Raw genomic sequence first — 27,708 nt, forward strand, 5'->3', positions numbered from 1 at the left:
CTAATGAATTTTTATAGTATTATTTAGTATGTGTTCTGACAGATCTATTTTTGATTTAGAATTATCTCTGGATAGAGAATCGGAGGCAGGCACAGGATCATCAGAACATGAAGATGGAGAAAGAGAGGGAAGTCCTAGATGCCATCCAGGACCTAGCATCCCAGTGCCACTGCCCACAGTGCTGCTCGATCGCAAGATTGAAACGCTGCTGACAGAGTGGAATAAGAACCCTGACATGCTGTTCACGATACACCCTGTAGATGGGACCTTTCTGGTGTGGCATGTCAAGTATCTGGATGAATATAACCCTGGAATATTTAGACAAGTCCAGGTATATTTCCTCGAAGAAAATATTATTGTATTTTTAAAATAACAAGATACTATATAGACTTTACAGATTTTTCAGAATTACTAAAAATTTAGTTTTGATAAACAAGTGAGAGGATACATATTCTTGTTTTCAAAGAGGATCAGCACTATGCATTTTATACATTTAGTTAATTCAAAGAAAATGATTATTTTTGAAACTTGTTGAGTATTTGAATTACTACTCATGCTTTCTGAGAATTGTAATATTTTTAGTACAACTAAGGAAATTACTTTGAAAATAGGAGGTTTCAGGTCTTTTTCTTTCTTTTCTTTTTAAGAGATAGGGTTTCATGTAGCCAGGCTGGTCTTCAACTAGCTGTATAGCTGAGGATGACCTTCAGTTCCTGATCCTCCTTCCTCTGCCTCTGGAGTGCTGGCATTGAAGGCCTGTGCTCATCTTTAGTTTTTAAGTCAAATCAAGCTGCTTTTATGTGTTATCTTTTGTAGCTTTATTATAATATAAATACATGATGTGGTTATTTTGATATAAAAGCTATACATGCGTTGGGGATTTAGTTCAGTGGTAGAGCGCTTGCCTAGCAAGTGCAAAGCCCTGGGTTCGATCCTCAGCTCCCCCGCCCCCCAAAAAAAGCTATAAGCAATCTATTTGAAACTTTGTTTTTCATTTTATATTGGGCTGTGAATAGTGATTTAATACATAAGTAGAAGAAAGGAATTAAACTATATAGAAGTTAAACATGATTCTTTTGCTAGGAAGCTAGGATTTGGCATTTGGAAAATAGAAGTGTGTTTGGAAAAGTATTTTTGAGAGAACGCAAATTCCTTATAATGAATCCTATATTTGTGTTTTTCAGGTTTCTTTTTCTTCTCGGATTCCTGTTGCATTTCCCTCTGGGGATGCAAACTCTCTTAGTAAAAACATCATGATGTATGCCTGTGTAAATGGTACAAAAGATTCATACCATACCCCATTACACCAAGAGCCGATGTCTGTAGATTCTTCTCATGGGTCACAGCCACACTCCAGATCACACAGTACAGACATGAACATTTTAGCACCCACAGTAATGATGGTCTCTAAACACATAGATGGGTCTTTGAATCAGTGGGCAGTCACTTTTGCTGACAAGTCAGCCTTTACTACTGTTCTGACTGTATCCCACAAATTCAGATACTGCGGTCACAGATTCCACCTCAATGACTTGGCGTGCCATTCGGTTTTACCACTCTTGCTGACATCCTCCCATCATAATGCTCTGTTGACTCCTGAATCAGACTGTCAGTGGGACTCGGACAGTAAATTAAATAGATTGATAGATCCTGTAAAACACACAAAAGAGCCATCGAAACAGCCTCTTAGAAATGCAGCAACTCGTACATTTCACGACCCAAACGCAATCTACAGTGAACTTATTCTGTGGCGTGTAGACCCCATAGGACCTTTGTCATACACTGGAGGAGTGTCAGAATTGGCTCGAATTAACTCTTTACATACCTCAGCCTTCTCTAATGTGGCATGGCTTCCAACTCTTATTCCTAGTTATTGTCTTGGTAAGTGTAAAACAAAATTTAAATTATTATTTGTTATGAACAACATCTTTTTTTCTTCTTTATTTTTCTTTTGAAATATAGTTTGCAACATGTTATACAGACCATGTTGGCCTCAGACATTGAGATCCTGCTGCCTCCCATGTTCTGATATGACCACCATGCCTGGTTCACAAAATGATTTATATTTGTCATAGTTAGGTGTTTTTTTTTTTTAAAGTAATTGTATTTATTTTATGTGTTCCAAGTGTTTTGCCTCCATGTATGTATGTGCACCGTGTGCCTGCTTGGTGCCATGAGAAGCCAGAAGAGGGAGGTATGGACAGTTGTGAGCCACCCTGGGGGTGCTGGAATCAAACCCAGTCCTCTGGGAGAGCAGCGTGTGCTCCTAACTGCTGAGCCAGCTCTCTGGCCCTGAGATATTTTTTAATAGGTTGTCAGAAAGTTGGTAAGGCTTAGCTTTAGAATTTTAAAGTTTTGTTTTCATATTTTTTCTACTGAATTTTTGTTAATAAGCTTATAAGCCATAAATTATATCCATTTAATTATGATTCTAGATGATGGTTAGACCTAGGAAGGTGTAATTGTTTGTTTCTCATACTTTCGTCATTGATAAAATCCATGGCGCGCTGTAACCGAAGACCGCCTCTCTTCTCAGGCACTTACTGCAATTCCGCAAGCGCCTGCTTTGTCGCCTCGGACGGCAGACACCTGAGGCTCTACCAAGCTGTCGTAGACGCCAGGAAGTTACTAGATGAGCTCTCAGACCCAGAAGCCTCCGTAAGAATTTCCACATCTTTTTCTGAGCTAATAGGAAATTCTCTTTGTACTTTGTCTAAGGCCAGTGTTTGTGGTACTCACCTTTAATCCCAGCACTCAGGAAGCAGAGGCAGGCGGATCTCTGAGTTCAAGGTCTACAGAGTGAGTTTCAGGACAGCCAGGACTGTTACACAGAGAAACCCTGTCTCTAAATACAAACAAATAAACTAGACAAAAACCATAAACCATTGTTTATCAGTTAGTGTTTGGGAGATGAGAATATGTTTTTGTCTGTGTAATGACAGACAAACACAGACGGACAGACAGACAGACACACACACACACACACACACACACACACACACGTCTTTTTCTTTATGTTCTAAGGTATACAAATTAATATGCTGCACCTCAATACATTTAACATACAAAAAAACAAATATCTCGTCAAAAAAGATTCTTAAGAACAAAGTTTTTAAAAAATGTGTATTTATAGGTATTTGTGTGTTTGAGTGTGCATATGCCATGTGTGTGCAGATGCCACAGAGGGTGTCAGATTCCCTGGAGCTGAAGTTACAGAGAGTTGTGAGCCATCCAGTTTGGTTCCTGGGAACCAAATTTGGGTCCTCTGGAAGAGTAGTGAATGCTCTTAACTGTTGAGCCGTCTCCCCAGCCCTAGTCTAAGTATCTAAATCTTGCTTTGCTCGAAGAAGATTTTAAGACACCTTTACCTAACTGTTTATAGCAGGAAATTTGAATATTTCCAAGCCTGACTTACTTAAAAATATTCTGTGGTTAGAATATATTATCTCTCAATGGTGGCAGTGCCTCCTTCTAGTAGTTATACAGGAGACTAGAAGTCATATATTTTACTCAATATTTTGATTTGAACATTGAATTTTCCATTTACTGATAAAGACATATCTCTTTATAAAATACCTGTTCTAAAATGTTTCCAGTGCTGAATACCAAATACTGGACTGAGGAGATATCTCAGTGAGTCAAAGTACTAGCTAGCCCTGTAAGCCTGACAGCCTGAGTTAGGTCCCCAGATTTCATGAAAAGCCATATGTGGAGACTCAACTCTGGAATCCTAGCATTTCTATGGTGAGATATGAGACAGACAGGAGAATCAGCTAGAAGCTTGCTTGCACAAGCACAACAGAAAAAATAGAGACCTTTCCTCAAAAGCAAAGTGGAAGGAGAGAACTTACTCCCTTCAAATTGTCCTCTGATCCCCACATGTGCACTGTAGCATGCTTCTGGAACCGCCTCCCAAATAAATAGATAAATAAATAAATAAATAAATAAATAAATAAATAAATAAGTAGTAAGTAAAGTTTTGGACACCAAATGCTGTTTTTGAGTGTCTATGTACCTCTTGATGTATAGAGGATGCAGAATAGTTATAATGTTTGCCTTTAAGAAAATTTTAATTAAATTGAAAAGGAAATTATTAATAGCTAGGTGTGGTGGCACATGCTTGTAATTCCAGTACTTGGGCAGTGGAGGCAGCGGGTCAGGAAGACCAGGTGATCCTTGGTTACATAGAGAGTTCTGGGGCAACCTGAGCTACAAGAGACTCTGTCTCAAAAAAACAAAAGAGAAAGTATTAACAAAAGATTAAGAGTTTAAGACAGAAGAGGAGGTATTTATTTAAGGGGCTCTGCAATTGATTGCTAGAAGTACGGCACTAGAAGTGTTTTATTCCAGCAGAGAGGTCAATTAGGGTGGATATGGATGGAAACTTCTATTGAAGACTGTTTTGCTTTGTTCTGGACAAATACGTTAAGATTTGGAAAGATGATACTTTTTTTCCCCCTGAGTGTGAATTAATGTGGATATATAAATACACACATAAAATTTGCTCCAGAGATAGTGAGAAAATAATTTTGGGTATTTGTTGTCGAGAAAGTCTTAGCAGCTGTGCTATACCGCCCTAAATCCACTTACAGTGGATGCTAAGTAGAGTCAGATGTGATTATTACTTGGATGAGAAAAAGTCTACCAAATTAGCATCATAGAATTGTAGCTGGAATTGGATAGTACATTAAAGGTCAACTACTATAACGAGCAATTTGATTTGTTTTAGTCCAATTTATTTTGCTGTCATTTGTTGTGAGGGAATTGACTCTGATACAGGTCATGCTGTCTTTGAATTAATGTTGCTATTAAGTTGAAATTCAATATGTTTCCCACAAATTGTCTTTGCTAGTCATAGTTCTACTTAGTCATTCTCACGTTCTCGGAACAGGGAGTACCACAGATAATTGAGGATAGCTGTTTTGTAAACCTTGAGCCTTCTTTCCCCTCAGGCCAAATGTGTGTGTGAGCACACTTGTGTGCAGAGGCCAGAGGAGGGTATCAGGTGGTCTCCGGTCTCACTGTCTACCTGTTGCTTTGAGGTAGGGTCTTCCACTGCTGTGCTGGCTGACAAGCTCCAGCAGTTCTTCTGCTTCTGTCCTCCCATTACCCATGTACTGCTGCCACACCCAGCTTTTTACACAGGTTTGGGATTCAAAGTCCGGCTCCTGGGTTTCTGCAGCAACACTTGTGCACATGGGGCAATGTCTCTAGCTGCCCATCAGTTTCCCTTTTCTTTTTCCTTTTAGTTTTTCAGGACAGGGTTTCTCTGTGTAGTCTTGGCTATCCAGGAACTCGCTCTGTAGACAAGGCTGGCCTCAAACTCACAGACCTCTGCCTGCCTCTGCCTCCCAAATGCTGCCCAGCTAGTCCTATCAGTTTAATTGTTTTACATTTGATCTTGGATGATATTCAGAGAAGGTTGGCATTGTAGGATGCCTGGAGTTGAGCTGTGTTACAAACCCTTCCATCAAATACTGTATTTGATGAAAGGATGTTAAAGTCTTTTAACTGTAATCGTGAGTTTGTGTATTTTTCCTTTCTATTTTTAAGTTTTACCTCATGTAATTAAAAAGTCTGTTGTTTGTTTGTTTTTAGTGCATATATATTTAATTTGAAGTCAAGGTGTCAAAGATCAGCAAGCCTTCTCAGGCTCTTGGGAGGATCCTTCCTTGCTTGTCCTAGGTCCTGGTGGCTTGGGGTAGACTGCCTTCTGCTGCTGATTTTTGTCTCTGCCTCCCCTCAGCAGTTCCATTTATTGCATGCCAGGAACTGCTCAACTCCTTTGAGTCTTTAGTCTCCTGAGGCACTTGAGTTTCAGGGCTGTAGGATACAAGGATTCTGGGGTTTGCTTTTCTAAAACACATAGAGTGCAGAGATTTGCATTTATTTCTGTCTGAACTAGTGTAACATATTCTGTAAAATTTCTGTCATTTTCTGCTTTTCCTTCTTTTCTTTTTTTGTAAGTTCCCCATACTACTTCCTCTACTAATCCTGAGTCAGTAACAAGAAGTTGGCATGTGCTTTCTTATTCCTCAGAATTGGACCTTTAACCAATGCTGAGTAAAGGCCAGCTTACCATTCCCCCACATCCCACCATAACAGACACTGAAAAGATCCGAATATTTTTCTGTAGATGGAGAGGTAGATCTAGGGGCACTGAAAAATGTTGGGCAGGGAAGTGAAGTGGTTAATGTGTGATGATTTATAGTTAGTGTACACTGGAAATAGGGTCAACTAACCCTGGTTAAACAGACTAGAGCTAGAGGTGTAATTTGTTAGGAACCAGGAGAGAACAGGCTCAGTAGTTGGTTAAATGTGGACACAGAGACGATGCTGAGGCTTCTAATGTGGTCAAGATTCTGGTGTGGCAAGATTCTTGGAAGGTATTCATGATTCAATTGAGGGACATAATGAGTGTGAGATGACTGCAATTTTAGGTTTCTAAGTGTGGCTTAGATCATTGTTTTATAGATAATTAGAAATAAATTAGCAAGGGGAATGTGGTGGTGCACTGTTCATCCCAGCACTTGGGAGGCAGAGGTAGATAGATCTTTGTGAGTTTAAGGTCAGCATGGTGTATACAGTGAGTTCCAGGGGAGCCAGGGCTATGAAGAGAGACCCTGTCATAATCCCCACTCCTCAAATAGCAGTGTTCTGTATTATATAGTGGTGGATATTTGGAATTAACTATTATAAAGATATTACTGGACGTTACTAGATTGGTGCAGGCATTGGTAAATGTCCACATGTGTACCCATAATTATCAAGAAAAGATTTCTGTTCAGCCAACTGTTTATAAAGACATTTTAAGATATTAAAAATTTTAATATTAAGTTATAATTTTATCTGAATATCAGTTATTTTAGTACCTAAAATATAAACTTTTGAATGTCTTTGACAATGATGCTAGATTTATTCATTTATCAAGTACGTAGGAGCACTTAGGGATGACTATGATTGAAAAAGAGAGGTGTCCGGGGTTGGAAATAGAGTGGTTTAGTACATACTTGTGTTACCAAAAGCTTTTAGAGTAGGAACTATGTAACATGTGATTTTTCTCACTCATTAATTCATCGATTTATTAATCTATCAATATTTAATTTTTATCAGTGACCCACTATGCATAAGTTAGGTCACAATGAAAGAATAGATGTGCATATTGTGCCAGATGCTAAGAGTATTAAAATGAATAGAAGCCGGGGGTGGGAGGGGTGGGGGTGGCGCACGCCTTTAATCCCAGCACTGGCACCAAAACTACACAGAGAAACCCTGTCTCAAAAAACCAAAAAAAAAAAAAAAAAAAAAAAAAGAAAGAAAGAATAGAAATAGTTTCAACCCTCAAGGTATGTCTGTGAGGCTTATAAATAGGTATATTTAGCATGTAATGACTGTCAAGAAAAGGCCATCACGGGATTTGAAGCTAAGTTGGCCTTCATGTAGGCAGCTCCTTGAATTTATTGAGCTGTCTATTCTTCTACGAACGTAAGACAGAGCCTGAAGAATGGTGTACAAGGCGGATCGGAGTGCAAGCTTCAAAATGAGTGACAGCAAGATCTCATCCAATGGTCACTGTGTGTCAGCACCGGTTCTGCATGTTTCACGCACAGTTACTCATTTAATCATTCCAACAAGCCCAATAGGAAGGTAACACTGTCATTCACACTTTAGAACTGAGGAGACAGAAGTGTTGGATGGCCGCTTTTCCTCTGGAAACTCCAAATAGAATCCCTTTCCTCACCTCCATGAGCTTTTAGAGGTCATCTGCATTTCTTGGCTTCTGACCTCTTCTCTCCATCTTGGAAGTCTGGCAGTCTGAGTTGTCTCCTCTTGTTCCATCTCCTTCTCCAAGTCTGCCTCCCCTAGCTCCCTCAGTAAGACCTAGAGACTGCGGTGGCCTGCAGGAGTGATCTAGGGTGATCGATCTCCCCATCTCCAATCTTGAAGCCGTTTTCATCCACAGAAGTCTCCTCATGTAATAATGTATGGCAGAGAGGAATGAGGATGTGTGCCTCCTGGAGGGTAAGGGGCCTGTTACCTGATCGTCACGGAGACTAATTGCACTGTTAAAATGGGATGTGAAAAGTAACTGAAGTATGTTAGATTTAAAACTGACCGTGAACTACTGACTGCTCCTTTTGCCCCTACCCCCCTGCTGGAATTACAGGCGTGTGTCAGCACAACTTGCTCATGCTGAACATTTAAGAAAAGTTTGATTCATTACGTTTAGAAAAAGCTGCCACTTTTTTTGCTGTTTAAAAATGTTTTTAACTGAAAATAGATTTTAAATAGAATATATTCTATGTTTTCCCCTCTCTCAGTTACTCCCAGACCTTCCCTACTTCCCCACCCACCCAAATCCACATGTTTCTTTCTCTTATTAGTACACAAACAGACATTTAACACATAATAAGAACAAACAAATCAGGATAGGTCAAAACAAACAGAAGGAAAGAGCCAAAGAAAAAGCGTAAGAAACACATAGATGCAGGGATACACACATTCACACAAAATGCCATTAAAACAAAACTAGAAACCATAATATGTATGCAGAGGGACTTGTAAAGTTAAAAAAAATCCCTGAGATAAAGAACTTCCAGAAGTATTATTGAGTTTGTTTTGTGTTGTCCATCTATTGCTGGGCATGAGTCATGCCTGGCCTTGAGAGTGGTTTGTATCCCCTGTGAAACTTGGAGAAAACTAATGTTTCCTTTGTGAGCAGTTATTTGTTAGAGATGGCTTCTGGGTTAGGGATGTGGGCTTGCGTCCATTTCCCGTCTCATTGCTGGATCCTTATCATGCCCAGACCTGTGCAGGCCCTGAGCATGCTGCCACAGTTTCTGTGAGTTCATATGAGCATTGTTCCTGTTGTGCTTAGGCCTGGTTTTCTTGGTGTCCTCCATCCCCTCTGGCTTTATATAGTCTTTCTGCCTTGTCTTCTGCAGAATTCCCTGAGTCATGAGGGGAGGAATTTGATGGAGACATCCCATTTAGGCCTGAGTGTTCCAGGTCTCACTCTGCACATTGTCCAGCTGGGGGGCTATTTGTTCCCATCTGCTTCTCTGTATGGCTGAGCAAGGCAGTGGTCTGTGAGTCAGAAGGGTCCTTAGGAGTTACTTTATGCTATGTTCCTTTAGCAGAGCAGTGGTGTTTTTTCCTAGATCCCTAGGCTGTCAAGTCTCAGGTTCTTGGTCACTCGAGGAATATCGGGGATGGGTTCCATCTCATGGAGTGAGCTTTAAATCCAGCCAGATGTTGGTTGGTCCCACAAGCTTTGTGCCACTGTTGAACAAAGCTAGGTTTGTGTTTCTTTCTCCTGTGGTAGTGTGTACCTTCCAGTACTGTGAACACTGGTCAGTGGGGATGAAGGCTGTAGGTAGGCAGCAGCTCGACTTTTCCACAGCAAGTTGTGTTATTTTCAGCAGTAGGGTAGGGCCTTACTGTCAGTTTGTGGAGAGCTTGAAGTCCTTGTGACAGTTTCATTAGAAATAGGAGTGAGTAGAATGCAGTGTTGTGAATCTGTAAAGCCTGTCAATCACCATGTGTCTGCATCTTCTGAAATTGATTCACAGTTTTTCTTAGTGCCACCTTACACATTTTTCCCTTTAAAAAATTAATTCATTTTTATTTTTTATTTTTTTTTGGTTTTTCGAGACAGGGTTTCTCTGTGTAGCTTTGCGCCTTTCCTGGAACTCGCTTTGTAGCCCAGGCTGGCCTCGAACTCACAGAGATCCACCTGCCTCTGCCTCCCGAGTGCTGGGATTAAAGGCGTGCGCCACCGCCGCCCAGCTTCATTTTTATTTTATCAGTCTCTGAGTGGGATTGAGAAGGAGTTGGTGTACAGCCAAGACTGAGAACCATCAACCACAGCAATAGTGTGTGTGTGTGTGTGTGTGTGTGTGTGTGTGTGTAAAATGAAACCCAGAGCCTTGTGTTTGCTGGTAAGCACTCCACCACTGAGAAACCCTGTCTCGAAAAACCACTGAGATATACCTCAGCCCTTGACTGGAACTCACTGTGCAGCCCAGGTTGCCCTTGAACTCCTGATCCTCCTACTTCAGTATCTTCAGTGCTGAAATTAGAGGCCATCCACTCAGGCATTAGGCTAGGTCCCTATGAAATAGCCAGCTGCTTTGAAGTTAGAGTACTTAAGTAAATATCGTCAGTTTTTCTAACTTCTTTACTCTAAAAACAGAATGGAAAGTTGATGTATTTCTTTGAATATATTGTCATTGTCAATCAGTGATTATTGGGGGGAGGGGCTTTAATGTCTGTGATGCTGTTTCATATTGACAGAGTGGTAATTTTGTTTATCACTGACATTTTTCATTTGTTGTTTACAGAAACTGATTGGAGAAGTGTTTAACATTGTGAGTCAACAGTCTACTGCTCGACCAGGCTGCATTATTGAACTTGATGCAATAACTGACCAAGTAAAAACATGCTTTCAAATTGGTGAAGTTGTGTGCTCTTTGAGTCTCTTCATTTCACAGTGTTTTCTTTCTTTCTTTTTTTAAATCAAATGCTTTAATACAGTACCATCCAAGATAAAGTAATTTGATACTTACATGCTGAGGGACGAGAATATGAAAATTTTGTTTTACATGATTAAACCATTTATGTTTTTTTTCTCTTTTATCTGTGGGGTCTATTATTTATTTATTTATTTTCCTATTATCAGCTTGATACAGTATAAATTCTTATCCTAATAGTGAAATAAATGTTTCATTGAGGCTTGCCCAGTAACTGAGTAAAACCAAAACTTATTATAAGCCACAGTCATCCTAGGGTCCCCCCTGCTATATAGCCTCCCTGGTTCTATGGGTTGCAGTCTGATTGTTCTTTGCTTTATATCTAGAATCCACTTATGAGTGAGTACATACCATGTTTGTCCTTCTGGGTTTGGGTTACCTCACTCAGGATAATATTTTCTAGTTCCATCCATTTGCCTGCAAATTTCACGCTGTCGTTGTTTTTCTCTGCTGAGTAGTATTCCATTGTGTATATGTATCACATTTTCTTAATCTGTTCTTCAGTTGACGGGCATCTAGGTTGTTTCCAGGTTCTGGCTATTACAAATAGTGCTGCTATGAACATAGTTAAGCATGTATCTTTGTGGTATGACTGAGCATTCCTTGGGTATATGCCCAAGAGTAGTATGGCTGGGTCTTGAGATAGGTAGATCTATTCCCAATTTTCTGAGAAACCACCATACTGATTTCCACAGTGGTTGTACAAGTTTGCTTTTCCACCAACAGTGGAAGAGTGTTCCCTTTGCTCTGCATCCTCTCCAACATAGACTGTCATTAGTGTTTTTGATCATAGCCATTCTGACAGGTGTAAGGTGGTATCTCAGAGTTGTTTTGATTTGCATTTCTCTGATAACCAAGGATGTTGAGCATTTCTTAAAATGTCTTTCAGCCATTTGTGATTCTTCTTTTGAGAATTCTCTGTTTAGCTCTTTAACCCATTTTTCAATTGGATTGTTCAGTATTTTGATATCTAGTTTCTTGAGTTCTTTATATACTTTGGAGATCAGTCCTCTGTCAGATGTGGGGTTGGTGAAGGTCTTTGCCCATTCTGTAGGCTGTCTTTTTGTCTTATTGACATCTGTTTAATTACTTTTCTTACTTTTTCTTGTCCTTCTTTGATTTCTTCCAATTTTTTGTTTGTTTTTTCTTCCATTTCTTTAAGGGAATTTTTTATTTCCTCTTTAAGGGAGTTTTTCATTTCCTCTTTAAGGGCCTCTATCATCTTCTAAAAGTCATTTTTAGGATTGATTTCTTCTGCTTCTGCCTTGGTATGTTCAGGTCTTGCAGGTGTAGAATCACTAGGTTCTGATGTTGTCACATAGGTCTTTATGTTGTTGCCTGTATTTTTGTACTGGCGTCTACTCATCTCTTCCTCTGCTCGGTGTAGGCGTTGTCTGTGTCTGAAGGTGCCTCTCTTGTTCTAATTGATAGTCTTGGTCCACTAGGAGTTCTTGGTTAAATTGGTGCTGTTGGGCTCTGTTTCTTCAGGAGCAGCTTAGTCCAATCAGTGTTAGTAGGTTCTATCTCAGGGAGCAGTTGTTCCCAGTTGGTGCAGGATGTGCTTATGGTTTCAGTGGTTGTTAGGTTTGTAGGGGTTGGTGTTTTTTATGGGGGAGCAGGGAAAGGTAGCTGTCTGGTCCTTGGGACTCCGATGGACAGGGTCTAGGGGCTAGAGACCTGATCTGCCGGTCTGGAGATGGGGGCTTACCTGTTCCCAGTTGGTGTATAGTAGGCTTATGATTCTGGTGATCTGGTTCAGTGGCTGGGTGGCACCTTCTTTTGTGTACTCAGGTCACATTTTGCTCATTCGTCAACTCCTTGTCTGACTTTGTTTCCTCAGACTGCAGACTGTAGGACTCTGAATCCTCTCCCGAATGGATCTCAGCTGAGCAGGTTGTTTAGTAGGGTAGTCTCACCAACACCTCCAAGTTGTTGGGTTTCACAGGATCGGCAGCTGGGCCCTGGGTTGGCCTCAGACAGAGTGTTCGGATCGGATCTGTTCTGGTTGCTCTGGTTTCGCGTCCCATGGAGATGGCTCCTTCCCCGGGTGCTGGGATTAAAGGCGTCCCTGTTCAAAGCTCTTAATCTCCTTGTTTTCACTAACTCCTCAGCGGGTAATAGCTCAGTTTCTGGTCTTTATTAAGACCATGTCTCTGCCACTGCTCTGCCTGCCTCTGCCTCACAGTGTTTTCTATGTATATATTTTAGTTTCAGGATAATTTTCATTTGGTAAAACATTCCAGTGTCTAGTGAGTACCAAATTGTGTGTGTGTGTGTGTGTGTGTGTGTGTGTGTGTGTGTGTGTGTGTGAGAGAGAGAGAGAGAGAGAGAGAGAGAGACTGATTACTAATGATTTAGGAGTTCCTGCCTCTAATTGACTTGTACCTGTGTCTTTATCTCTTATTTGAAGGAGTTTGATTCAGTCAGGGAAACTATAACCCAATGTCCACATGCTAAGGGCAGATACAGTGCAGCTGTGCAGAGGCTCCAGCTGTGGTTTCTTTTTCCATGTTAGCTTCCATTTTACTCAGTAGGGAATACACCGCATTTACTTGCTGGGCCTCAGTCTGGTATTTTAAGGAGATCCATTAATGCAGATGAAAGTAGCCTCAGCATGAACATTTACTTTGTATTCACAGCCCTTTGTGTAGTCAGGCTTCCTTCCTCTCTAGCGCCTACCTGGGGGAAGAGGATAAATGATAAGGTCCATTTATCCTTAAAATGTTAAAAAATTCCTTCAGGGTCATGTTCCTGGACTGAGAGAGAATTAGCACAACCATTTAAACCTTAAAGAGTACTTTGAGGAAGTAGCTTTCAAACAAAACAAAATGAAAAATAAGACAAGTATAGAGTTACTCATAATTTTTCCACAGGGCTTTCATTCTTAAGGGAAATGAAGATACTTCTGCTTATGTGGCGAAATGACCACATCAGCTTTTGGTAACAGAAATGGGGCTGTGAGACTCGAGTTACCAGTGAGGCCTCCAAGGAGGTTGTGATTCTCTGTGCTCAAGCTGCCTTAGTGTGCTTTCTGTTGAGCTCCCTATCTCTGGTTCCTACTCCAGAGAGGTCCAGAAGAGTGCACCCCCAACTCGGGCCCTTTGCTCTCTTCCCAGGGTGTCGGTGTGGTCCACTCTCACCCCATGTTCTCTTTACATTTACACCAGATTGTATCCCATCTGCTTCTGATTTTCAGTAACACAGGTGGTAAAGTGAATGTAAATCTCAGAGTTCCCAACTCAGTCTACGTTTGTCCCAGTATGTCTTCTGATCTCTCTGTCTCCCCCTCCTCTTTCCCTGCCCTCCCTCGCTTTCTCGTATCTATCCATATTTCTCTCAGTTCCGTCCTCCCTGTTTTAGCCCGCTATCCCCCTCTCCTTCCCGGTTTGTTCTTTTGTTTTTTGAGGCAGCTGGCTGGACTCACCACTGCTTCCACCTCCGGAGTGCTGTGATTACAGGCTTGCACTGCCCTGGCTTGTGTGGTCTTCGAGTTCTGTACTCAGGAAGCCATTATTACCCTTCTTCATTTGTTCTTTTCCCTTGGGAAGATGACCTTATGTTCTTTTTTTTTTTTTTTTTTTTTTTTTTTTGGTTTTTCGAGACAGGGTTTCTCTGTGTAGCTTTGCGCCTTTCCTGGAGCTCACTTGGTAGCCCAGGCTGGCCTTGAACTCACAGAGATCTGCCTGGCTCTGCCTCCCGAGTGCTGGGATTAAAGGCGTGCGCCACCAACGCCCGGCGACCTTATGTTCTAAAGAGATTGTATTCTTTTATACTTGGAGAGACCAAAAAATGCTCTGATTTTGATACATATTTTATGGCTTAACCTAATATTATAGTCCTATTATTTCACTCTGTGTAAGGAGACTGATTTCCCTGAATTTTTAAGATTACTCTCTGTTCATTCAGCGTCAAGCTAATCAGAGCTCCTTTCTGCAAGGTTGTCATCCAATGGTCTCAACACGCTTCCATGCCCTTGCTTGAATCTAGCCTTCCTTGCATTTCAGTTCACCAGGCGGTTCTAGGTGTCTGTGATTGCTTCTATTCTCTGTGTGGTGTGGAAGCATGGCCATGCAGGGTATCTCTAGTGGTGCATTTCATAGGTCCTTCTGTTGACCGTCTACACCTCTGTGTAAATGTGTTCTGCAGATTGGCATACACTGTAAACAGGTTTTCTCACAATCCCCACTAAATAGTCCACAGTGTACTTTGAGAACCTTTCTCAGGTTTTAGTCTTTGTTGGTGGAGCTCTCAGGTAGACTTAAGAAATCTGCTGGTTGTCTGTTAGTCCAGTGAGCATAGCCCTCTCCAGCTCTCCTATCAGGGCTGAAAGTGGTTCCAGTCATTTAACTACATTTGTATTTTTTTTAGTGTTTTTCAAAGATTTATTCTTACTATTTTTAATTATGTGTAGGTGTGTGTATCTGATTCTGGATACGTACATGTGAGTGTCGGTGCCCTAAGAGACCAGAAGTTTCCATCCCCTGGAGCTGGAGGCCCAGTTGTGTGCCCCGTGCCCTGGGTTCTGGGAACTGCACCTGGTCTTAAGCTCTGAGCTAGCTCTCCAGCTCCAGCGCTTGCGTTTGAGACCCAGACCCAGAGATGCTCTGGCTTGCCATTGGCTGTGCTGTCTTTGAAAGGACTTTTTTATATTCAAGGAGTCTTAGTAATTCCCTGCTGTTTTTTTTTTTCTATTTAGAGTGTGTGTGTGTGTGTGTGTGTGTGTGTGTGTGTGTGTGTGTGTGTATTGTGGGGAGGTAGGGAATGGAGGATAAGGCATTTCAAAGATGAAAAACTTTGACTTATCTCATTTGCAGTGTGGCTCAAATACACAGCTACTGCATGTGTTTCAAGAAGACTTCATTATTGGATATAAACCACATAAAGAAGATATGGAGAAAAAGGAAAAGGAAACAGAAATATTTTTTCAGCCATCACAAGGTATGTTACCCGCCCCCCCCCCCCAGGTATGTTTTTTAAGGGTAGGTGTTTTTTAGCTGATGAAGTGGACTGACTCACTGCCAGAATTGCCTAAAATAAACAGTGAAGTCTCATTAGGGGAAAAAGAAAGTGCATTTGCCAGGGGTGGGGGTGTGGGGTGTGTGTGTGTGGGGTGTGTGTGTGTGGGGTGTGTGTGTGTGTGTTAATAACTAAGAGCTCTCCCAGCTTTCTTCATGTGTGGGGCCCCTAAGGTGGTCACTCAGGCTTCGGGCACATACAGCAGTCACCTGTCAGATGCTTGTGTGTCAGTGCGGGGAGATGGCACGTTGGCTGGTTAAGTGCACTTGCTGCTCTTCCAGAGGACCCACCTTTGGTTTCCAGTGCCCTTTTTTGAAAGAAAATAGGTTTTCTATAAGATCTTTAGAAAACAAACAGTATAATGTTTAGTTTCAACTTCAGAATTTAGCGTCGTCTTTCTTTTAGAAATTATGATTTTGTATATATAGCAGCCATTCTGTATTAAAACAAAAAGGCATGCTCTGCTCTTTAAAATTCATTCTCTATAATGAGTACCATTTTAGTTTACAAATGGTTTCCAAATAATTATTCCCCTTTGATGTATTTCTTATGCCTCTGTCAAATTAGCAAAAAAAAAAAAAAAAATTTTTTTTTTTTTCTGAATGCGTCTTGAAGTTTTTCCTCTTTTGTGTGTAAAGTTTCTCTGGTTTTTCTCCCACTTTTATAACTGTTTTCTTAGAGACTTCACAAGCATGTTTTTCTCATCCATGCCTCTTCCTTATTTTTGTATTTTTTATTTTTTAGCTTTTTAAAGAAATTAAAAAAGACAACTTTCTTTGATGTCTATGGGTGTTTTGCCTGTATGTATGTCTGTGCCCCAAGTGTGTGCCTGGTGCATCTGCAGGTGAGAAGAGGGCATTGGGTCCCCAGGGGCTGGAGTTAAGGGTAGTTGTGAGCTGCCATGTAGGTGTTCTTCTGGAAAAGCAGCTGTCTTAGCTGGGGTTTCTGTTACTTTAATGAACACCATGACCAAAAGTAAGTTGGAGAGGAGAGGGTTTGTTTGGCTTACACTTCCACGTCAGAGTTCATCACCAGAGGAAGGCAGGACAGGAACCCTAGCACAGCAGGAACCTAGAGACAAGACCTGATGCAAAGGCCACAGAGGGGTGCTGCTTATTGGCTTGCCCCTCATGGCTTGCTTAGCCTGCTTTCTTATAGGACCCAGGACCACCAACCCAGGGATGGAAGCACCCACCCTGGGCTGGGCCCTTTCCCATCAATCACTGATTAAGAAAATACCCAACAGCTGGATCTTTTTGTTTGTTTGTTTTTCTTTTTTTGAGACATAGTTTCTCTGTGTAACAGCCCTAGCTATCCTGGAACTTGCTTTGTAGACCAGGCTGCCTTGAACTCACAGAGATCCACCTGCCTCTGCCTCCTGAGTGCTGGGATTAAAGGCGTGTGCCACCACCACCCAGCTCCAACAGCTGGATCTTATGGAGACATTATTTCAGTTGAGCCTCCCTCCTCTCTGATGACTCCAGTTTATGTCAAGTTGACATAAAGCTATCCAGCACAGCAGCCAGAGCTCGTAACCACTGAGCCATCTCTTCAGCCCCTACCTGCATTTCTAAAGGTGATATTTTTGCTTCCATTCTCAAGCTAGAGAAATAAAAATTCTCAGAATCATAATAAGTAGTTTATGTATTATTTCCTAAAATACTGGTATTTTTGTTTGTGTTTTAATTTGTTTGAATCCATATACAAAGTAGGTTTGCATATTTGTGTGCACATGCATGTGTGTGCATGTGTACACATGCACGATGGGGACCCAATTCAGGTACTCATACTCAGATGACAAACACTTACCAACTAAGCCACCTCCCCCTGCCTGAAAGTTTTCATTTAAAGGAAAGTTTGTATTGTTCAATGTAGATCTCATTTTCACGTAGAAAGAGTACAGCTGTTAACGGGAAAAATGTACCCACACATGAAATTCCTCCACGTTTCTCTGTGCCTTTACCACTACCTCCCTCTCAATTACTTACACATTTTTAAAAATGTTGTTTCATGTAAGAAAAGCAGTATAACAGGATACAATGTTTCTTTCTTTCATTTATTATTTATTGTGTGTATGTGTGAGCATGGGCCTGTATGCCATGGTGGGCATGTGGAGGTCAGAGGACACCCTGGGTTCTGGTGATTAAACTCTTCAGGCTTGGCAGCAAGCTCCTTTACCCCGATCCATCTCACTGACCTTCACATTAAATTTTCAATGCCTGACTGATGGCCCATCTTTGGATTCTTTTTGGGTTGGCCTTTATGTTTAGTAAATTTAAATTTTACTTATTATTGTGTATCTGTGAGAGCATGATGTGAGTGTGTAGGTGTGCATGTGAAGGAGTATAGCCTTGTGGAGTCAGCTCTCTCCTGCCACCTTCTCCCGGCTCCCGGGAATTGAACTCGGGAAGCCAGGCTCGTGTGATGAGCCATCTCACTGACCTCTGTGGACACTGGACAGAGGCAGTTAGTTTTGAGAGCTCTGTAGCTTTTGACATAAAATTTGCATTAAAAATCATCCTTAAAATGAATTCTTCCTGTATGAGTCTATTTTCTGTAATAGCCCAGTACCATAGACTATATAAGTGATAAAGAAGAGAGATTTTAGCTGTGATTTTTGTTCTGAGGTAGAAAGACTGTGCCTGATGATAGCAGAGTCCCAGGGGCAGCTCAGAATATCACATAGGGAGGAGAGGGAGCAAACCTCTTCTCTCCCCCTCTTAGAAAGCCACAGTATGCAACCACTGTGGCTCCACCCTGATGTCTTTATCTAATCCTCCCGCCTGCTAAAGACCCCACCTCTAAATACTACATTCAGATAGTGTTTCTACCTTCTTAATACCTTAGTACAGTGGGAATTAACTCAACAAGAGTTTTAGAAAGGACAAATCATATTCAAGTAATCACATTTTGCTTTCTTTCCAACTTCTGTGCATATCAAGAGGTACTTTTTTTTAATCTTTAAAAATGTTTTTATGGGCTGGAGAGATGGCTCAGTGGTTAAGAGCACTGCTTGCTCTTCCAGAGGTCCTGAGTTCAATTCCCAGCAACCACATGGTAGCTCACAACCATCTGTAGTGAGATCTGGTGCCCTCTTCTGGCCTGCAGGGATACATGCAGACAGAACACTGTATACATAATAAATAAATAAATCTTTAAAAAAAAAATAAAAAATAAATGTTTTTACAATCCTACAGAAAAAACATTAATTATTCTTTTCCCCTTGAACAATAGGATATCGCCCACCACCGTTTTCAGAAAAATTCTTTTTAGTCGTCATTGAGAAGGACAGCAATAATAACTCTATTCTCCATATGTGGCACCTTCATCTTAAATCTGTACAAGCATGTTTAGGTAAGTAATTATGTTATACAGAGATGATGTAAAATAAAGACAATTTTATAGAAAATAATTTAGATCAGTTGATTCTTTAAAATGAAGCAATGAACTATAAATTGAACTGGTGAATGAGAGTAGGAATTTCTGCCAGGTTTATTTACTTAGTTATTATTATTTTACTATTTTGATATGGGGGTCTTATGATGTAGCCCAAGCTGTTTTAAAGACCAGCCCAAGATCCTTAGTCTCCTGAGTGTTAGGTTTGGAAGAATTGTAAACCATGCTGAGCTTCTGAAACTGACTGACTGACTCTACAAATAAACCAGTTTGTGGGCACATTAGATGCACTGGAAATAAAAACAAGGTTGACTGAGCTATTTTTAGTTAACATTTATTGAGTGCTTGCTGCCTGTTTGTGGATGCCAGGTCTTGAAGTGAGCTCCGCTGGTAGGATCAGTGTGGTCCATTTTTATAGACTCCCTGCTCCCTGATAATGCTGTGCAGCAGTGAGCATTATGGGAAATAGTTGCTGTTGGGCAAAATATAATTGAACACCTACCTGAAGTTAACATTGAGAAAAACAGTAGTTTGGATGATAAATTATTCCACATATGCTTTACTAAACATACTTAGATTAATTATGAAGCAAAATAATGAAATTTTTTTTGGGGGGCGTCTAGTGCTACATTTGGCACTCAATGTCTTTTAACTAGGCAAGGACTTTATCAGTGAGCTATATTCGCAGGCTACTTTTCTTCTTGTTTCTTTGGTTTTGAGGCACAATCTCATTATATAGCCGAGGCTAGCCATGAGCCCACTCTGTAGTCTATATTGGGAGTTTTGTTTTTTGTTTTTAAGCTTTGCTTTCTGAGAAATAATTGTTAAATAAAGAATTGCATCAGCAGCCATATCATGTTGACTCTACTGTTCTGGATAATATGATATTTTACATATTTTTGTCTTTACACTTGATAGCTATTTTTGTGGATTACAGTGTGACATTTCAATATACAATGCTGTGTGTAATCTTGGATTCAGTGTAACTGGCCTGTCATCTCAGACATTTGTTATTTCATTGTCAAAGTATTATTTCTGGTAATTAGGTTACTAACCAGGTTCACAACCATGAAATAAGTGCCTTTCCCTACTAAACAATCTCACTGTCCCACTGGGTTGCTTATTAAAAGTACAGATTACTGAGATCTGCCCAGGTTGATATAGTCAGTGTCTCTGGGGTTAGACATGAGAGTTTGTGTGTTAGTGCCTTCCTTGGGCCTTTAGTGGATTTGAGGCTTAGCAATACTGTACTATGTAACTTAGGGTTTTAGAGCTCATATGTTGTGGTTCCCCACTGACATGTTCATATGAAGGAGTTGGTCATGGTGAGAAAGAACCAAATAGTTTAAGAGTATATTTTCTCAAGGTAACCCATAAGGAGTCTGAAAATTGTCTCCTAAGAGGTGAAAGTACTTCCAAGAAGCTCCATTTCTTAGATGATAAGAACACACCCTCTCTCGTGTATGGTGGTGATAATGCATCTCAAATGTATTTGCATAGCCAAAGCTGCAGAAGGCATCTCCTCGGACAGCCTGCTCTCAGTGCCTGGGCAGAAGAAGGTGGACTCTTCTCCAGAAACCTCCCCTGCTGTGAGCTCCATGCCACACTCTTCGTCAATTGCCAATCTTCAGACTGCTAGTAAACTCATTCTGAGTTCCAGACTGGTATACAGTCAGCCTCTGGATCTGCCGAAAGCTGTTGAAGTGATAAGAGCAACACCTTCAGCAGGTAGTGTTCTTGGGACCGGGCAGTGGTAGCTCAGAGTGCTGTCTTCTAATGTGTGTGCTACAGTGACATTGCATGATTTTGTTAATAATAATTTTTAATGATAAATTCAATTTTCTGGCTTTCTCCTGACCATGTCTATGTGGAGGAGTGGGTCATGGTGAGAAGGAACCAAACAGTTTAAATGTATATTTTCTCAAGGTGACAAGGAGCCTGAAAATTACCTCCTAAGAAGTAGAAATACTTCTAAGAAGCTGCATTTCCCCCCTTTTCTTTGTTTTTTCTCATTATGTAGCTCATGCTGGCCTTGAACTTGTGGCCTCTTCCTATCTTAGCCTCCTGGGTTTTGGGAATACCTTTTTCTTCAAAGCCTTGTTCACACATCCATAATAAAGGTAAAACACGATTAGCACCAAGTGAAGCCTGTACATTTGTAAATTTATCTTAGGGTGGGATGCCACAACATAGTACATGTGGAGGTAGAGCACACTGTGCGGCAGTTAGTTCCGATAGGTTCAGTGATCACTCTGGAGCCAGCAGGCTTGGGGCAAGCACCTTTACCTACTGAGCCGTCTAGTGAATACACCAACAAAATGAGCTTCAGCGATTCACATACGAATGCATTTCTTCTCTGAAGTTTTGCCATCATAGTGCTCCAAAGTGTAGACAAGATACCTCGTCTTAGAATATGTGTTCTAGGACATTGAGGTGGCTCTGCTGGTAGAGGCATTCTCTGTTTAGTGACCTGAGTGTGCTCCTGGCTTCGAGAAAGTGGCAGGGGCCTCCACGTGTACACCATGACACATGTGCATCTGCACTCACACACTGCAACTAATTCTTTTAAATTAAAGATGGGTCATCTACCTACCTGTCTATTATTAGTTGGTCTGTCGGTTGGTCTATCTATCTAGTTGTTTACATCTATCTTATTTTTAGAGCTGAATGTGACTGGCCTGTAGACTGACTTTAGTAAGGTAGATGAGGTAATTTGAAGGATTGAACTGGAGGCTGCATTTGAAATGACTTGACACCTGTGAAGTTCTAATTGGAGAATTCCTAGAATAATGATATTGAAAAACCGAAATGGTGGTTCATTGTGATTTCTGGTTGGATGATATTGAGTATGAGGTGTTCTTACCCATCCCTAAGACATATCTGCATTCACAGTTGAAAGGTTACCTTGAGAAAAATTTTATTATGGGCTTTTGTGTTTGATGCAGATCTAGACAAATCTTTTTTGCTTTTCTTTTGTTTTTGGTTGGTTTTTTGACAGAGTCTTTGTAGCCAGAACTGGTCTGAAACTCATTTATGTAGGAAAGTCTCGAACTTGTAATTTTTCTGCCTCTGCCTTATAAAGACTTGTATTACAAGTCTATTCCTTAAATACAGAAGTTTTTTTTTTTTTTAAATCTTTTGAAATATTTTGGGGTTAGTTAGATGGCTGGGTGGTTAAGAACACTTGCTGATCTTCTAGAAAACTATGGTGAAGTTACCCATATCAGGCAGCTTATAACCTATTGTAACTCTAGCTCTTGGGGATCTGTCATTGTTTTCTGCCCTCCAAGGTCATCTGCACTCATGTGCATATATACAAACTTGGACATATACACATACACATAACTAACAAATATTTAAATATATTTGGAAAGTTCAGAATATACTCATTTGTTTACTGAAGCTCACAAATAAATTATATTTACAGAGGCTTTATGAAATGTTTTTAGATGTTTCATATACAATAACATCCCAAGTCAAGTAATAACTGCTCTTGTTATTTAGCCGGAACAGACTTAAGTGTTAAAATGGTTTTCCCATTCTTCCAAAGGTATTGGTGGATTGGAACTTGAATCTGGGTCTTAAGACCCCAAATCTTAGTCATTCTACTATAGTTGGAAATAGATGGGAAATAAATAGGTGTTAGTGACTATAAAAAAGAATGACACATGAGGATTTATGGTTGAACCTTATCAGAGGGTGAATTAAACTGAGTAAAGAGATGAGATCTATTGATCTCACGTTTTGTGGTTCTCTGATTATGACTGTTTTTCTTTCCTTTTTATAAAGGTCATCTGAGTTCCTCTTCAATTTATCCAGTGTGCCTTGCGCCATACTTAGTGGTTACAACTTGTTCGGACAATAAAGTACGCTTCTGGAGATGTTGTCTGGAAACTAACTCACTGTGCAGTACAAGTGATGAGAAGGGGACCTATCACTGGAGGAGATGGCCCTTGATGAATGACGAAGGAGGAGATAATAGCAGTACTGTGAGCATTGTGGGAAGACCTGTTGCTGTTAGCTGCTCATACACAGGCCGTCTGGCAGTGGCTTACAAGCAGCCTCTCCACCACAATGGTTTTATTTCTAAAGAGTTTTCTATGCATGTCTGTATATTTGAATGCGAGTCTACAGGAGGGTCAGAATGGGTTTTAGAACAGACGATCCATCTTGATGATTTGGTTAAGGTTGGGAGTGTACTTGATTCAAGGGTCAGTGTTGACAGTAATCTGTTTGTGTATAGCAAATCAGATGCATTTTTAAGTAAGGATAGATACCTTATTCCAAATATCAAGCATTTAGTCCATTTGGACTGGGTGTCAAAAGAAGATGGTTCTCACATTCTCACCGTGGGGGTTGGTGCTAATATCTTCATGTATGGAAGACTTTCAGGAATTGTTACTGACCAGACTAACAGTAAGGATGGAGTAGCTGTCATTACTTTACCACTAGGTGGTAGTATCAAACAAGGAGTTAGGTCAAGATGGGTTCTTCTCAGATCTATAGACTTGGTATCCTCTGTGGATGGCACACCTTCACTGCCCGTTTCTCTCTCTTGGGTAAGAGATGGAATATTGGTGGTGGGAATGGATTGTGAAATGCATGTATATGCACAATGGAAACATTCTGTCAAATTTGGAGACATTGAAGCTGACAGTCCTGTTGAAGAGACAGCAGTACACGATTATTCTGCCTTTAAATCCGCTATGTTGGCGAGAAAAAGTATTGTTGAAGGAGCAGCTATCACTGATGATGTTTTTTGTTCACCAACTGTAGTTCAAGATGGTGGCTTGTTTGAGGCTGCACATGCACTCTCCCCGACTCTCCCACAGTATCATCCAACTCAGCTGTTAGAATTGATGGACTTAGGGAAAGTCAGAAGAGCTAAAGCCATCCTCTCCCATTTAGTAAAGTGTATTGCTGGTGAAGTTGCAATAGTTAGGGATTCTGATGCTGGAGAAGGAACTAAGAGGCATCTGTCTCGGACCATTAGTGTGAGTGGCAGTACAGCCAAGGATACAGTTACCATCGGAAAGGATGGCACTCGAGATTATACTGAGATAGATTCGATTCCTCCGCTACCACTGCATGCATTGCTGGCTGCAGATCAGGACACGTCCTACAGGACTTCGGAAGAAAGTACAAAAAAGCCACAGAGCTATGAGGCCCACGTTGAAAGCCAACCAGAGGATCAGTACTCAGAGCTGTTCCAGGTCCAGGAGATAACAACAGATGACATCGATTTAGAGCCAGAAAAAAGAGAGAACAAATCAAAAGTCATAAACCTGTCACAGTATGGACCAGCTTATTTTGGCCAGGAACATGCTAGAGTACTTTCAAGTCATCTAATGCACTCAAGTCTACCAGGCCTGACCCGCTTGGAGCAGATGTTCCTTGTAGCATTGGCCGATACTGTGGCAACCACCAGTACTGAGCTTGATGAAAACAGGGATAAGTACTCAGGTAAATAGTCTCAGCATAAATGTTAATTTGCTGTTAGTAAAAATATTGTGTTACGTGTAATGACTAATATGTTGAATTATTTTTTTTCTTTCAAGTCTTGTAGGGAAAAAAGGCCTATGGATAATTACTATAAATTATACTTGGTTATAAAAGAAAAAACAGTTGAGGCAGGCTGTCATTTGCGTATATGACATACGGATTTGTGATGTCTGCATTCTCACTGAGTACTTAACACTCAAACACATTTGTCTTGGTATTTTAAAAAGATTGATTCCTAATGGTTTTGTTTTCTTTGAGTGATAGAAATGACCCCCCCTTTTTTTTTGTTTTTGTTTTTTGTATCATGAAGCTTATAGGGACCTCATGGATCAACTTACTTATTTTTCCATTTGAGGCATAGATAATTTTTGAAAAAGATTTATTTGATGAATGTTTTTCTGACATGTATGTATGTGCCTTGTATGCATGCCTAGTGCCTGTATCACATCTCCTGAAACTGGAGTTACAGTTGATTGTGTGTTCTAGAAACTGAACCCAGGTCCTCTTCAGGGACATTAAGGGCAAAACCATCCCCAGAACAGCCGTGAACCTTGCATGGTTAATATTGTTAGCTGTTTTACTCTGAGGAAATAAGAAAGTAGGGTTGGGGATGGAGAGACGGCACAGCCGTTAAGAGTGCTTACCACTCTTGCAGAAGACCCAGTTTGATTCCCAACACCCATACTCAACAGCTCAGAACTGTCTGATCCGGTTCTAGAGTAATCTGACTCCTCAGTCCTCCTTGTGCATTTTCGCTTACGTGCACATACTCATACAGACACACAAACAGAGACATAGGCACACTCACACACACCCACCCACACACACACACACAATTTTTAAGGGAATAAAGATAAATCTTTAAAAAGGGATATAACTCATATTGCATGAAAAACAGTTTAGACTTTCTGATACAAAGCGTTATCATTGGCTAGCAGTGTACAAGTGATTCTGGTTGTAGTGGACAGTCTTGAGGTAGACAAGGCAGGAATGGAGATTTCCATTTCATAGGTGGGAAATTGCATCTCAGTCAAAGGAGTCTAAGAGATTCTTCTGTTTGTTCTGGTGGGACATTTTGACTCTTCTGTCCTATCAATGTCTAGTTCATTGGCACATGCTCTCATGTATCAGTGTGTTCATTTGCACTTCCTGTTTGGGCCTCTTTCTTAGCCCATGGACAGTGGAGCATGTGCCTTTCTCAGGGCCTTTACATTTACCTTTCCTGTACATAGAATGCTCTTCCAGATCTATGCACGGCTCTGTCCCTAACCTCAAATTCTGCTCAGATCTCATCCCATTGTAAAGTTCTTCCTTGGCTTCATTGTATGGAACAGAACACTTGATTCACACTCCATCTCTCAGTGTTATTTCACATCCCCCATAGCATTGGTCTCCATGGATTATATATTAATTACTTTGCTTAGTGCCAATTCTACGGTGCCTAAGCGGTCTCATGTGTAGTAGATGTAAATAGGCGAATGCATGTAGGAAGTAGAACTGGGACTAAAACCTTGGCAATGAACTATTGTTTTCTTCTGAAAACACTCTGCCTTTGCGGTCAGTTGCTGGCTTGGGTTCTGTCAGTGCTTTTGCATTGTGATTAAGATTCATTAACTCACCATGCTCTCATGTCTTTGTCAAGGTTTTATTAAGTAGTATCAAACTGTGTAAGTAAATTTGTGGCATCAAGGTAAAGATTCAAGTTGCTCTTTTTAGTCCAACACTAGCCCAGAGAATAAAATTTCAAATCTTTGATAGTGTTTTAGTTTTGTTAAGTTTTTTTTAATTATTATAGCAAAGATTTCACTTTAGCTATACAATTTCTGTCAATAAAATCTCAGTTCATCCAAAAAAGTCTGACTAGAGTTACGAACTTACTTGCTGTCTTGGTGACTGTTGTATTGCTGTGAAGAGACACCATGACCAAGGCAGCTTATAGAAGGAAAAGATCTTTGGGGCTTCCAGTTCCGGAGAGTGAGCCCGTGGCAGAGAGACAAGCAGGAAGGCATGGTGCTGAACAGTAGCTGAGACTTTATATCTGATCCACAAGCAGAGAAAGACAGCCTTAGAACCTTCCCCCAGAGACACACCTCCAATAGGGACACACCCCTAGTCCTTCCCAAATGGTTTCACCAACCCGGACCAAGCATTCAAATACATAATCTTTGGAGGCCATTCTCATTCAATACATTGTACTTACTTAGTTAATACACATTTCACTGGATTCCAATGTTTCAGTTATTATGAGTAAGTATAAGTAATATAGTTGTTTATACTAATAGGTAACTTTATTTTTCCAAAGCATTTTCACTTAAGAGTTTTTTTTAATATTCATGTTTTATAAAGATACATATTTTGTAAAGACACTAAATTGTTTACAAAGGAGGACATTAAAAACATATATTTTGTGCTGATTATTACAAAGTTTACTGATTAGTTCATACCCTTTGAATCTGTTTGTGGCTGTTCAGTCCTGTTGAATCCCTTCTTAATGTATTTTCTCTTTAATATTCCAGGAAGAGATACCTTAGATGAGTGTGGCTTGAGATACTTGTTGGCAATGCGCTTGCACACATGCCTGTTAACATCACTGCCTCCCTTATACCGAGTCCAGCTCCTTCACCAAGGTATTCTACTTCCTGTTTGAATCTTTGCCCCACTTTGATTTAATGCGGTAGTGGTGGGTGTGGTTGTATTTGTGTCTAAGCAGCAGGTGGATCATGTGTTGGTAGCCTGAGCTCTTCATGACGCATGGTACCTACTTACCATTTCCTGTGTGTGCCCTTCAGCTCTGCCCCGCTCTGTGATCTTTGTTCATACGGCAGTGCTAAAGTTGTAGTAGGAGATGTAGGCCTGAGGTTGCAATAACTCAGCATCTCTATGGGATAGCTCTGAGTTTGTCTGATGCCTTCTCTTTAAAAATCATTTTAATCTTTGTGTTATGTCTCTACCTCCCCCCGCCTCCAACCTTCCTTCCTTTCCTTTTCATTGGATCTCTGTGTGGTGCAGGCTGGCCTTGAGCTCTTGGTGATCCTTCTGCTTGGTCTTCCAGGTGATGAGGTTACAAGGCATGTCCCCACAAGGCCACACTTTATTAATTTTTTATTTAGTCATATATTCTTTGTAGCTATCAAGGAAGTTAATGTTTCAGGAAGAGTTCTCATAATGACCCAGTACATTTGCTTAGGTCCAACATATTGCCACACCCCTGGTTTGAGACAGATTTGTATCATCCTCTCACTTTCTCACTTACAGAAACTAG

The 27,708-nt window shown here is 40.7% G+C and overlaps 1 protein-coding gene across 4 annotated transcripts in view; it reads left to right on the top strand.

Moving 5' to 3' along the window:
- Positions 1-27,708, top strand: part of Dmxl2 (Dmx like 2) — a 123,945-nt gene that overhangs the window by 49,322 nt on the left and 46,915 nt on the right. For all 4 annotated transcript variants that reach the window (XM_028864975.1, XM_028864977.1, XM_028864976.1 and 1 more), the window contains exons 11-19: positions 60-331; positions 1,185-1,881; positions 2,537-2,658; positions 10,344-10,433; positions 15,347-15,470; positions 18,783-18,902; positions 20,445-20,672; positions 22,734-24,407; positions 26,963-27,073. In XM_028864975.1, coding sequence (XP_028720808.1) covers positions 60-331; positions 1,185-1,881; positions 2,537-2,658; positions 10,344-10,433; positions 15,347-15,470; positions 18,783-18,902; positions 20,445-20,672; positions 22,734-24,407; positions 26,963-27,073 — 3,438 coding nt within the window. The remainder of the gene's footprint in view (positions 1-59; positions 332-1,184; positions 1,882-2,536; positions 2,659-10,343; positions 10,434-15,346; positions 15,471-18,782; positions 18,903-20,444; positions 20,673-22,733; positions 24,408-26,962; positions 27,074-27,708) is intronic.

Source organism: Peromyscus leucopus, chromosome 7, assembly GCF_004664715.2.
Source record: "Peromyscus leucopus breed LL Stock chromosome 7, UCI_PerLeu_2.1, whole genome shotgun sequence".
NCBI classification, from domain to species: domain Eukaryota; kingdom Metazoa; phylum Chordata; class Mammalia; order Rodentia; family Cricetidae; genus Peromyscus; species Peromyscus leucopus.